Source organism: Macrosteles quadrilineatus, unplaced genomic scaffold, assembly GCF_028750875.1.
Source record: "Macrosteles quadrilineatus isolate MER2022 unplaced genomic scaffold, UCM_ALF_1.0 Scaffold_1__1_contigs__length_201487025, whole genome shotgun sequence".
In the NCBI taxonomy this organism is placed as follows: Eukaryota; Metazoa; Arthropoda; class Insecta; order Hemiptera; family Cicadellidae; genus Macrosteles; species Macrosteles quadrilineatus.
In genome coordinates this window covers 108,105,054-108,119,766 of record NW_026542594.1, presented here as the reverse complement: position 1 = coordinate 108,119,766, position 14,713 = coordinate 108,105,054, and the positions used below count along the sequence as shown (strand labels likewise).

The following is a 14,713-nucleotide window of genomic DNA, read 5'->3' as shown; positions in this document are numbered from 1 at the left end:
CACGAGATGATACGAACCCTGGTAAGTGTAGAGCCACGCCATAATGCTCTACTTATTTACCAGTCCCGTTTAATATAACTAGTTAATCGCCCGTGCTCAGGAATATTGTCAGCAATAAGAGACATAATAATTTACAAATACTGTTTATCTTTATATTTTATTTAGGGGCTGCTTATTTTTCTACATGAAATAGAACTGATAGTTGGCTTGTATAAACTATTTATGTTAATATAAACCCATTTATTAGTTTAACAAAATGAATGGTTTATATTAATTTGAGTTTCATTTAAAAAACTAGTGTACCTGTTGCTCGAATTCGAGCAATTGCGAAGCATTACATCCGACTGAAAGATTATGGAAATACTCACGATCTACACAACAGTTAGATATAATCAAAATCTTTTGTAAATATCTTATCTTTTTTCAAAAAGCTGATCTTGTTTTTTTTAGTGTTTTTAGTGTAAAAAAAACATTATTTCTATTTCTTCTACTTGGTTGTGTTCTATGACTTTTTCTATGTTTCCATTGTTTGCAAATTGGTTATTTCAATGATTGCTCAAGAAATGTAGCACAGTGTTAATTCAGTTTTATTTTTATACAATATCAAATACTATAAAAATACTATATACTATATATACTATATATGATAGTATATATACTATATACTATCAGATACTATATCAAATTGTCCAGGATTTCTCGCTCTTTTCCATTGTAATAATTACACCAACCCAAGTTTCGTCTACAAATGCAATATGCCAAAGAATATAACCTACGTAAAATCTCCAAGAAGTGGTAAAAAAGGCAGAAACCAACCCATACAATAGATATAAGTTAACTCCATAAGAAATCATTTTAAAAGTTACTGTGATATTAGGATTTTCCACTGATTTGGTAATAGAACATTATATTGCAAAACATGACACGATGCAGAAGAAAATCAATTTTAAAATCAGAAAAATCCATTTCAAATACTGTACTTCATTTTGACAAATTCAATAAATCACAATTTAAATATTAACAGCTGTTGCATTAAAAAGTAGTTTAGAATTATGCATATGGTCGTAATGTAAACAAATCTGAAGAGGCAACTGTAAAGGCTTCTGGGGCAGAGCCCCAAGGGAATTTACCTCTTTCCTCTTTTGATGGCTCATCTACAGACCAAGACCTTTCTTTAGAGACCCCTACCAAGTTTCTACGCCCAGCCGTTCTCTCAAAGTAGCTGTGACAAAAACCCCGTTTTCCTCCATAAGAATAACATGGGATGGGAATTTAAAGGCCACGGGGGCAGAGCCCCAAGGGAATTCACCATGTTTCTCTTTTGATGGCTCATCTACAGACCAAGACCTTTCTTTAGACACCTCTACCGAGTTTCTACGCCCAGCTGTTCTCTCAAAATAGCTGTGACAAAGAAAAACAGTTTCAAATTAATAATATATAGATAAGTAATGTACGAACTGTGCAACGCTGATAACCTAATAAGCTTCTTATTCTATGGAGATAATTTGTTCATGCATATTCCTACATTCGTTGATTTTTGTTGATTACCGTACATTCGTTGTATGAAATAAAGATAGTCACCTAAATCACACATCAGCAGTTGGTCACATCTTTGACCCATTCTGTGAGTAACAGCTGTGTTAACGTCATATGTATAAAGTTGGGCATACTTTGGTTCAATGTTAGAGGGTATTAACGGTTCAATTCGATGGTAAAAGTAATCCCGGATCTTAAAATTATATAGACTACCAGAATGATGTTGATTCATCTAAGTGAGACTTAGAACTCGCCACTGCAAATGTATTATTAAAATAGTGTTTTGAAAGTTTTTTTGTTTCTTTTGATACTTAATACTTTTAGTGCAGTAGAAATAGTGTTTGAGGTGGAACTAATTGCAACATAAATTATTCCAGTTAGAAATGGTAGGTAATACACTTCTAAAAAACATACTAAAAATATACATTTGTACTGTTACGCAAAATACGGTTTTTTGGCCGCCATTTAAAAAAAGTCATTTGATAAGTATTTGATAATGGCATTTGAAAAGTTTTTTTATTTATAAGTTATTTTATACTTTTAAAATTTGTTTTTCCATTTTTGACCCTTAAAACGTAAAATTTCCCAAAATCTCTCTAGATCTTTTGTAAGAGCTTAAAAAAACAAATAGTTTAGTATATCAAAGGGTTTTTGTAATTATTGGTAACCAGGAAAATTCAAACAAATTGAAATTTAAAATCCCCATGTTATTCTTACGGAGAATATGGTAAATAGTTATTTGTGCAACTAGTGAGAAAAGTGAGCAATTGACTCACTCGAGAGAAATCCTTACTCACGAGCCGTAGGCGAGTGAGGAATGGTTTCTCGAGTGAGGCAATTGTACTTTGAACTCGAGTTGCACATTATACTTTTCTTACAGTTACCATAAACCATTAACCATAAAACAAATAAATTTGTGAAGAAACATAACCTATTTTTACACAGAAATGAACTTTTAATATAACATTTAACACGTTCGCTACTGCAATAGTACGAAATTTTCCATTCACATGGACCAGCGACGCACATATGCGACGGCCGGTTTCCACCCATAGACTGCCGTCGCATATATGCGACGGCTAGTCACATTAAAATAGACTGCCGACGCATATTTGAGTCGGGGTTCTAATGTTATTAAAATGCTTATATCTTTGTAGTGGTCTATTTGAAGGCACTGAATTCCCTGCAGTGGTCTACAGAGATGTCTGACGCACAACTGCGTCGCTTGGTCTGTGGATATGATGATTGGTGACGTCATATAATAGTTGGAAAAACGGGTCTTTACTTTTCTGCATCACTGTATGTATGTGTGCAGTATGTATGCTGCATTATCCTATTTAGCTTTTATATTTGTTCAGTTATAAACTGTTGTTGAATAACCTGTTTATTTTTTACTTACTTTCACCTTAAAACACAAAAAAATGAACTGTCGCATATATGCGACGTTTAGTCTATTTCAAGAAAACTATGATAATTTTCACTATTGTCTTCGCTGTAGACCGGGCGTCGCAAATATGCGACATTACTAAAGGTTATAAAAAATACAAAAAACAAGAATAATTTATTTACAAACACGATTGTAGCGTATTACAATGTAAATGATCACTGTTTTACAGGTTTTCGCCCGTGGTCTGTGTGCACTGATCCAAGTGACAGACGGTCTATGTGTAAGATTCAAATGTATACCTCGGTCTGTGGCAATGACCGCGGCGTCGCATATATGCGACGCTCAGTAGCGAACGTGTTAATGTGAAGTGACAAATACAACAGTACAACAGCTGACCAGCTGATTTACAGCCAGTGCTGCCAACGTATTTCGCGCGCATACGACGTTGCCTGCATGTTACGCTCACTATTTCGTGCCTTCACGTTGCCATCAATCTGGCAAAATAATTGAACCACTGATGAGCGAATTGGCCACTTTGCTTTCTCAAATCAGTGAGAGAACATGTACATTGTTAGGTAACTGTAGGAAAAAGTTGTAGTTTCCTTGTTTATGGATATATTTTGATAAAACTGCAGATCTATTTATTTTATCCTAAACAATTAATATTTTACTAAAAACACACTTAATTAGTTTCCTTGTTGCAGCAAACCTTGGTACTCGTTTCGTTAAACATAATGTTATTTATTTAATAGACTAGCAACAGAGCCCATTGTGGTTAAATACAACGGTCAAATAAAAAATAGTAAAATAATGGTTATGAAATCCTTACACCACTTTGCTCACTAATATTTGGTACAGATTAAGCTCATAACATTAGAATCACACACTTAACATAAGAAACACACTTTAAACACAAATGCAAATTGTTAACAACAATATTTAATCAAAGAAAAATCAATTAAATAACAATATAACAATAAGCTGTTAAATTATTAACTCATTTTTCGTACGATTAGAGTATGCATACTGGTAAATCAATTATTGCCATCTATAAAAATAATTGGTTTTTCTTTTCCAAGTCGGGTTAGCTCTTCTACCAGACCGATTTTCATAATTTTGGCCTTTAACCGGGTTTACACTATGTAGCTAAACCTGCTATATAGCAGATTTGTGTAACATATTAGCAATGTTATATAGCATTTGCTAAAAGTAGAAAAACTTTACAAAAGTGCTATAAAACACTGCTATATGTAGCATATCCTGCTAATAGCTAAAATTGTTCTATCCATCGGGAGTCGGTAAATATCAAAAGAAATACGTGCTACATCTAACATTTCCATGTGTAGCAATGATGTACATATATTTTTCATCTGCTATATGTAGCATTTAGTGCACAAAGTTCACAGTTGTAGCCTCCTGGGTGCAAACAGTTTTGCTCAGCGATCTTTGTTTACGATGGAAGGACTGGAAACGGAAAGTGACATTGCGTAGGATCGGGATGCAATTATAAAGTTAATTGAACTGTTCCGTGGACAACTGGCGTTGTGGTCATACGTAAAACGTTTTTGAAGCCTTATTTCCCGTTTTAATCATGGACTGTCAGCGTATACGTCATCATTAAGGTTCCGTAATAAATCTGCTACACTGTACTTATTTCTCGAAGCAAGAAGCGGTCGAACCTAAAACTTGCTAAAAACCTTCGCTTCCGTCTCTCTCTCTCTCTCTCTGACTTCCAAGATCACCGCGATAGCTGCCACGAACAATGTCTCTTCAGCGCACATTTCGATACGGAATGCGAATGAGGTTGTGCTACATATAACATATAGCACGATCACCAGAATCACTAAAATTGTCTGTAAATTGTTAATATAGCAAAAGTTATATAGCAATGTTATATAGCAAAAGTTATATAGCAGGTTTTGCTACATAGTGTATATCCGGCTTTACTAAAGCTATGGACGCACCATAGATTTGCTATTAAGCATCAGCACTCATTTTGACGTATATTTTGAGTTGTGCACAAACTGCCTCCCTGTACATTACTTACGGGAGTTAAATTTGTTTTTTTTTTCGAGTTCTTTTGGCTCTTCTACCGGACCGATTTTCATAATTTTGGTCTCAAAGCTATGCAAGCACATATTTGTCATCATTAATTTATCAAATGTATTACCCTAGAAAAATAATTAAATTGGATTTTTTTCAATTTTAACTTCAATTAAAAATGTATTCCAGTAGTTACATTGTCCTATATGTTTTTATCTAAAAATCTTCAATGAAATACCAGATTCCATTGAAATTATTGATTATTGAGATCGGAAGTACCTAAAGCACACTGCTAAATCATAAACGACCCAAATTGTTAAAAAATGGAGTTATCTATCATCGATTTATAGTTAAAAAGATCTTGCTTGCAACCTCAACCGTTGACGGGTTTGACCTAGCAAATCTGAAAAAATCAAACTTTCATAAGTATTTGAAAATCTACACGAATTGCTTTCCAATGACCCATTAGTTAATAAAATCGGCCCAGTAGAACTCTAGATTTAATTGAAAATCAATTAAGACAAATGGAAATTCGTTTAGTCTGCAGGTTTGCTGCAGCGGGGGTATTTTGTACTACGATCGTATTTCTAAATAGTGCTTATAACCACTATTATAACATTTTTCAGCATTATATTTCCTATAATTTGATACCCAACAAGTTATTTTTACGAATATTAAAATTTTGACTTTTTTTCAAGATGGCGGCCAAAAAACTTATTTTGCGCCACAGTACGGATGTATATTTTTAGTATGTTGAGTAGAAGCATACTACCTACCATTCACAGCAAGAAACATTTGTGTTGCAATTAGTTCCACCTTAAGCTATATTTTCAATTATTTCTACTGCACTATTTCTTTATAGTCAATGTAACCTCGTTAATAAGATGTTCCATTAACTCAGAATGTTGATAAGGAGCTAATTTTACCTTCCCATTGTGACAACATAAGGAGAATATATTTGTGTCCCTGCAGGCTGTTATGACTCGAAATTCTTAGATTTGCAGTAGTGACAAATCTAATTTAACGACCCCAATTCAAAAAGAGTCGGTTTTTTTTTCTAGGGACTTCCAGAGCACATTTAACTGTAATTTACTTTTTTAGTTTGATGGTTCTCTACGTGTTTTTTTCAATATGGTTGTTAATAAGATGTTCCATTAACACAGAATGTTGATAAGGAGCTAATTTTACCTTCCCATTGTGACAACATAAGGAGAATATATTTGTGTCCCTGCAGGCTGTTATGACTCAAAATTCTTAGATTTGCAGTAGTGACAAATCTAATTTAACGACCCCAATTCAAAAGAGTCGGTGTTTTTTTCTAGGGACTTCCAGAGCACATTTAACTGTAATTTACTTTTTTAGTTCGATGGTTCTCTACGTGTTTTTTTCAATATGGTTGTGTCTTTACACACAGTTAATGAATTTTTACCTTTTCTTTTACTTTTTGTACTTTTCACGCCCTGGGGATTGTGATGAAGTTTTATAACGCTGTAATGACCCGAGTCAACATTGCCATTAAACATCAAGTCATACACTTCTTCGCCAGAACTGAATTTGTAAGTCACCGTTTCTCAAGCACTTCCCTGTGTACTAAAAAAAAAAAAAAAAAATAGTTTGGGTATAGTTCACTGAATTGTAGTTCTAGGACCAATTACCTTTCTTTTGGACCTTTTGGTACAAGCCCCAGGTGTAATTCAGTCCAGTAGTATGATCAGGCTTGCTGTCATAAGTTTTGCAAAAGTTTTTTAATATATAAGATTTAATTTCAACAAAGTAAGTAAAATTTTAATACTGTACATGCATTTCCTTGAAGTAACATACATTGCCGTAAACCAAAACTCAAACGGACAACCGAGTCAAATTGGCAACTGTTCAAATATTTACCAAGCTGTTATTTTGAGCTCAAATTTACGGCGTTGTATTCTACTTAATACTTGGGTACCTACAAGCTTTGCTCGGGGAAAATCATGAGATTACTCTGACAGCAGTCTTAGTATTTCAGATACATTAATCCAACATTTCACAAAAGATTCCCACACTCAGCACTGCTTGCCTTTACTACTTCCTTTACCACTTCCTATGTCATGGACCTGTTTCCCTCCCTTCCCATAGCATTTAAATATTTACTACTTCCTTCACCACTTTCAACGTCGTGGACCTGTTTCCCTCCCTTACCACACAATTTAAGTATTGCAAATACATTAATACAAATTAAACAAGACATAGGAAAATAAATACTCACCGTGATTGATGATAATTCTCCATTAGTTTTGGAAACAGATGCATCAGACTTCGCTATCGCTGCCACTTTAAGTCAAAAGGGTAGACCTGTCGCTTTATTTTCAAAAACATTGACAGATTATGAAAAACGTCATTCGTCTATTGAGAAGGAAGCCCTAGCCATAGTCGAATCTCTAAAGAAGTGGAGACATTTCCTCATTGGGCGACATTTTCTATTAATCGCCGATCAGCAGGCTTTGTCGTTTGTGTTCAACAGTCGGCATACTAGTAAAATAAAGAATAAGAAAATCACTAAATGGCGTCTTGAGTTGTCACCTTATTCTTTTGACATACAGTACAGACCAGGTAAAGAAACGTCACCGCAGATGCATTTTCACGCGTTTGTGGAGCTGTCACAAACATAAATTGTGATGACAAGCTTTTTGCACTTCACCAGTCACTTTGCCACTCTGGTATCACTAGGATGTACCACTGGGTAAAAAGTAAAAACCTTCCTTACTCGGTTGAGGATGTTAAAACAATGACAAACAAATACCCAATGTGTGCAGAGATTAAACCTCGTTTCTATAAAACTACAAATGCTCACCTTATCAAGGCCACAAAACCTTTTGAGCGACTTAATGTAGATTTTAATAAGGGTCCTTTGCCATCTTGCACACAAAATCGATATCTATTGACAATACGATGAATATGCACGCTTCCCTTTTGCATATCCATGCAGTGATATGTCCTCAAACACAGTGGTTCGCTGTTTAGAAAATCTATTTTCAATATTTGGAATGCCAAACTACATTCATTCAGACAGAGGGACATCTTTTCTTTCAAAAGAACTCAGAGACTACCTTCATGAAAGAGGAATAGCCACCACTAACAGTTTGACTAACAGTACGCCACATGAAAGGTTTTTCATTCATCCTCAGTGGCACCTCACTACCAGCTTGGCTCATGAAACCAGGACCGATATTCTTAAAAAGAAATGTTCGACCATCAAAATTTGATCCTTTAGTTGAGGAAGTAGAGCTGATGGATGCTAATCCTCATTATGCCTTGGTTAAACACAATGATGGAAGAAAGTCAACTGTATCCCTCAAGCACCTATCTCCAAGGGGGGATGTAAGTCTACTAGAAAACCAAGGCCTTCCAACGCTAAAAGATAATCCTCAACTGGTGGCAGATGAATCACAACCACATAACATTCCAGAGCCGAACATCAATCCAGAACCAAATGTGAATCCAGAACAGAATGTCACTCCATTTGATATTCAAGACCATGATGATTATCCAAATGATGATAATCAACCGAACTTCATTCCTGAACAAGATTCTGAAGAAAACCAACCTCTAGAAAGGCCGAAAAGATCAAGAAAACCACCAAGTTACCTCGCTGATTACATTGTTTAAATTTTGAGGGGGAGAATGTTATGAATTACTGTTCTTAGTAATCAGCTGAAGTATTTATTTAGGCCAGGCGCACACAGGCGATTTTGAGTCGCGCAACAGTTGCCCGACTAATCTCCGCGACTCTGAAGTCTAGCGACAGTTGAGCTGGAGTGCGCACACAGGCAACTTTTTAGTCGTGAATCTAGTTTGAGACCGTGTTGGAAATACATTCGTTACAGCGTTCCGAATGGATTTCAATGATACAGCCGTTGTATGTGCTTTGTTGCTGAAGTTTCGCGTGCGAAAGAAAAAGAGAAGATACTGGGTTCGTGGTTCATCCCATATATAGTGAGCGACTTGTGAAAGGACAGTTCCATTTTGTACAATGACTTAAGAGAACACCCAGAGAAGTTTTTCAAATATTCAAGAATGAGTGTCGGGAGTTTTGATGAACTGTTAACACTTGTGAGACCAGCAATTTCGTATCAACCTCTTCTCAACTTCATCAAATAATTGTTCGACATCCTCATCACGCACACTCATACATGTAATTTTCTAAAAACTTCACACACACAACAACAAGTGAGCAAACACTAGTGACAGTTCTGGCCACGAGTAGTTGAACTCCTGGGGTGAGACTGGGCGACACAGCGACTATTTAGTTGCATGTGTGCGCATCTACACTCGTTTCAATGGATACCAAACCAGGAGCGATAGTCCCGCAACAATTCAGTCGCAGAGCAGTCGCTGGCAAATTGGGTCCGGGAACAGTTGCGCGACTGTCCCCAGACTGTTTTCTTTGTGTGCGCACTCCAATTTAAAACAATGTTGAACATTTTAGTCGGGCAACTGTTGCGCGACTCAAAATCGCCTGTGTGCGCCTGGCCTTACTTGTTTTTTGTATTAGAGATTTGTTTACCTTTCCAGCTATGTAAGAATATAAGTTTATTAAAGCCTTATTTTCTAAAAAGGTTCAGTTATTCACAACAACCTTCCCCGTAGCAGCAAACCTAAGCACTCGTTAAATCTAATGTTATTTGAATTGGAAATAAATACTGTATGTCTTATTTATGGAAATATTTTAGTAAAAATGTATGAGACATGTTGAAATTCGCTTAGTCTGCAGGTTTGCTGCGGCGGGGGTATTTTCTATTTCAAATTCATTTTTCGTGCTTATTTTTGAGCCTATTTTAATTTATAAATGGATTCTGCACATCTACAGGAAAATATCTTTCATTTGGTAGGTACCAACCAACTGCGTGTAATTCGATCCAGTAGTATGGCCGGGCTAGCTGTCGTAAGTTTTACAAAAGTTTTTTTTAGTATGTAAGATACTTATGTATGGTAGAACACAATTTATACAGCTCTAAAGTAACCTATGTACATAGCCTACAGTAAAAATTGGCCTGCCAGTACAGAGTATCAACACTGTTGCTCGTATTAACAACATACATATTATTGATTTTGACCTCTTTGATAGACAGCACTTCACACGCCATGGTATGCACCTCGACAATAATGGAAAGAATGGCAACAACATCAATACAACAAGAATGGCAAATAAATATTCTTGATTCTTGATTCTTGATGTTTGTAGTTACCGGATGCAGGGTTAAGTGACAAATTCTGACATTGCCTCCACCTCTCCTTCCGACTAGTTTCCCGACACAGTGACAACACTCTGACTGCTGCCATGGCCAAAGTCAGTTGCATCACGGCCCAGAACAGAACAGAAGAAAGTGGGGTAGGCATTAAGTTGGCATCACCCTGACATATACCTGACCAGAGACTTGTGGGTCATTCTTAGACTGCAAAAGGGCCCCAATCACATCCGTGAACAAATGCCTGAGGCGAGAAATGTAGACTACCTATAGTTTATTTTACTAGGTTACTATATTATTTAGTTACGTAATTCATCTTACAGAAGTTACAGAACTAGCAATAACCTTCAATGTAAGTTGTCAGCTCCATGACAAAGGAATACCACCATTGCCATAATATTGCCACGGCCAATCTGAAATCAATAGTTTATAAATATTCCTTATTGGCAGCAAAGGTCGTAAACTTAATTGTATTGAAAACTTCCACATCTACACCAGAACAGCCGAATAACCTAACTTAGTTATTAATCCAGACTAATTCATCAACCAACCTCGTTTTTGAGAAAATAATACAAATCAAACAGCATAAGCCTATGCATTGAGCAGCTAAGTTGGTACACGTGTTATCAGCTGTTCCAGTCGTCCACCTCCTCTTGCAGTGATAAGATAAATCTCGATCAGTCGGTCTTCAGTTTTTTAGCCTTGCACGTGCTTTAATGTTTTCGTGTCGTGTTGTGTTTTGTGTTGTATATGTACTATTTAGTATGAATAAGTGATGTAGTTTAGTGTACTACGACTACGCATCCGACGATGGAGTGATCTCCAAACAAGAGTGAGTGATATCACAACCCCTTGGCTTCGCTTCCATATTAAAGCATTGAATTGATCATAAACATTGCCAATGGTGTCATGGACAATTTTGAACTGACAAACACAATTCAGACAATCAATTCACTGATTTACATTGAACTGTCTGTTGTCGGCTTAAGCATTTCTTGGTTTTGAATATTGGTAAGGATATAGTTGTATCGTGTATCACTGTGGTCTATAAGTCCATGATCTTAGTCTTTAAAAGTTGTTTAGTGTTGTACCCGTTACAATTGTTGGGGGACCATCCATAGATTAAATAGCTGATAGCATAAAGTGAGCAAAAATCTTTTTCCAAATGAGAAGGTGTCCAAACGCTACCAAAAAGGTGACAGAGAAGGTATTTTGTACATTTATCTTACTAATATTATAAATGTGAAAGTTTGGGTGTTTGTTTGTTTGTTTGAAGATCAATCACGCATTAACTACTGGACGGATTGGGCTGAAATTTAGCATGATGATAGCTTACATTCCCGATTAACATATAGGCATATTCTTATCTCAAAAATCCTTTCGGGCTCCGCCCCAGTGGCTCTGTAGTTCCCCATGTTAACCTTATGAGTACCTATTCATATTTAAAGGGAATAAAATAATTTAGTCAGCTGTTTCAAATAAAAAGGTTTGTTCTATGATATGCAAAAGCATTAACAAGTTATAGGATTTACCAACAGAGTGCAGGACAATTTTTTTTTGCATTTATGAAAACAGCTAATATAATTTGAACTAAGCATTAAAAACTGTGATACGCAATGAGAACTGTCAAAGAAGGATTGATTACAGTTATGTTTATGTTTTTAATTTTATGAATAGTTGGTGATATTTTGCGAATTTTTGATATTTTTTTAGTGGTAGAACATTATGGCTATGGTTGATGTGTAATACTATAGTATACCTTAAATATAAAGAAGCAAATGTTATCAAACTGTGTCCTTGCCCATTGCAAACAGAAAGCTTGAGCATAACTGCAATAAACATTTTATACTTATATGCCAACCCCGTACGAAGGACGGGTACTCTGCTAGTTAGGTATAAATCCAAGATCTGTATTTTTTTAATAAAGAAAAATTATAATTATAAGCTAAACATGCGAATCTAAAGATCATATAAAAATAAATTACACAAAAAAATAAAATTTACAAAAATAAGCTGTAGTATTTAAAAGAAGTATCAAAATACATAAAATCCAACCACAGAACACTTTAGAAGTAGGTATATTTGGTTACAAAAACCGATCAACTTAAAAATATTTCAATTTTGGTAAAAATTTTAAAACACAAACATTTTAAAAGAGACGTTATAAATAAGTTCTTTTGGTAAAAATATAAAATTGAATTTCCATAAGGATGACATTGGAAGGGATTCTTGAGTGCAACCCTTTGGTAAAATCATTACGAATACTGTCAATTTTCCTATTAATTTGTAACCTGAATAACAAGTACAGTAAACCAAATTTCAGCCAAATGAGTCAGTGAGGGCTTTCTATTTTAAATGTTTACATTTATCATTATAAGGGAGTATTTTTAATCTATGGAGTTGCCGTCGTAAAGTAATAATGATAATGATTAAATATAAAATATTTTCCACAAAGTTGTTTTTTCAGACTTTAATAAAATAACTACAAAAATACCTTAAAATATATTTACTGGTATTTGATGTCAGGCTCTCCTTCCTCATCCATGTGGATATTCTGCATCTCTCTGACCCGTAAACTACAGTCCTCGTGTGTATAGCAAGGTTCGGTCTCAGTCCTGGAGAGGACCACTTTTGTGACAGGAGTGTACATGACTGGAGTCTCCCGGGGACTTCTTCCCCTCCACTCCTCTCTGTTGTAAACCTGATATAACAATAGCTTTTATAAGTAAACATAATTCAATTCCTATAAAATATTACAAAAGCTATGTTTAGACAAGGTGAATGGGCAGGCAGATCATCTGCACTGAGGTAACCAGCCTGCCTACTGGCCTCAAGTAAAGGCGGCTCAAGTTACTCTTTTACAAAAGATTTACCTAAAGCAAGAAATGTTAGCAAGAACAGCTACCAAAACTGATTCAAAGTATTGATTTATTATTTAAAATTCTCAGTGATTGTATTGTTGAGATCAGAGTTATTTTTTTATATTTGAATTTATTTTACAATTTGTTCAATTCCATAACAATAAGAAAAATCTTATCAATGATTAACAGAGGTGGGTGGATGCAAGCACCTGTCCATCAATAACTCTTGCTATGATAGTTAATGAATTATTCATTTCAAACAAATAATCTGTATTTTAGGTCCAAACATGAACTACACTTTATACTCTGTTTACTCAGTCACTATTGTCCAGCATTTTAACAGCCAGACTGTTAAAATGGTTTTTGAGTTTTGCTTGATACTTATCACTTTTGATTTGTAATTTATTCTTTAGGTAACTGATAGCTAGTTTTGAAATATTTTCTGAAAGATTTTATTGTTTGATATGAACCAGGGTGCACCCTGCAATAATTCTTCTTAGAGTCTTAGCCTGAAATTGTTCATGAATTTCAATGTTATAGATTTTCTCAAGGTCCCCCAAAGTTATGCCATACAACTAATTCAGTTTAATCATAGCTCTTATACGTCGACTTTTATGCATTTCGTAATACGCAAACTCCTCCTAGACGGCTGAATCAATCGTTTTCAAATTTTGCATGGTGATAAAGACCATATCGGTGAGTGCCAACATCTATATGGCGTTAAAAAAGTCTCTCAGGAATCCGTAGAAAAATGAAACTGAAAATCACATTTTCTTAACATTAGTCTTATGGGTTGCTAGGTAACCATGTTGGCTGAATTAAATAACAAGTAAAAAGTAAACAAAAGATTTGAAGTTTTAGCATGTGTTCATTATAAGCCAACTACCCACAGTATACTAGGAAATTACAAATACAGTACAAAAGGAAAAACATCACTTGTTAATATTGAGCAAAGATTATACTTAAGATTACTCGATACATTGTAGTCAAGGGTAGCAGTGCCAAGTCTAGGATCTGTTTATGACGAATACATTAAGGTATCTGCAATCCTAAAATGCTATGGGAAGGGAAGGAAACAGGTCCGTGACGTAGGAAGTAGTGAAGGAAGTAGTAAAGTCAATCATAAAATGTTATGGGAATAGAGGGAAACAGGTCCGTGAGGTAGGAAGTGATATGAAGGAAGTAGTAAATGCGAGCAGTCCGGAGTGTGAGGACTGTTTATGACGATAAGATTAGGGTATCTGCAATCCTAAAATGCTATGGGAAGGGAGGAAAACAGGTCCGCGACGTAGGAAGTGGTGAAGGAAGTAGTCAAGGCGAGTAGTCCGGAGTGCGGGAACTGTTTATGACGATTAGATTAAGGTATCTGCAATCCTTAAGTGCAATGGGAAGGGAGGGGAAACAGGTCCGCGACGTAGGAAGTGGTGAAGGAAGTAGTCAAGGCGAGCTGTCCGGAGTGTTGGAACTATTATGACGATAAGATAAGGGTATGGGCAATCCTAAAATGCTATGGGAAGGGAGGGAAAGAGGTCCGCGACGTAAGAAGTGGTGAAGGAAGTAGTCAAGGCGAGCTGTCAGGAGTGAGGGAACTGTTTATGGCGATTAGATAAGGGTATGGGCAATCCTAAAATGCTATGGGAAGGGAGGGAAACAGGTCCGTGACG

At 35.7% G+C, this 14,713-nt stretch overlaps 1 protein-coding gene across 6 annotated transcripts in view; it reads right to left on the bottom strand.

Annotated features, from left to right (window-relative positions):
* The window catches only part of LOC128982912 (peptidoglycan-recognition protein LF-like), a 175,761-nt gene that overhangs the window by 56,482 nt on the left and 104,566 nt on the right, over positions 1–14,713 (bottom strand). For all 6 annotated transcript variants that reach the window (XM_054402010.1, XM_054401985.1, XM_054401994.1 and 3 more), the window contains one exon: positions 12,699–12,889. In XM_054402010.1, coding sequence (XP_054257985.1) covers positions 12,699–12,838 — 140 coding nt within the window. In that variant the 5' untranslated portion in view covers positions 12,839–12,889. The remainder of the gene's footprint in view (positions 1–12,698; positions 12,890–14,713) is intronic.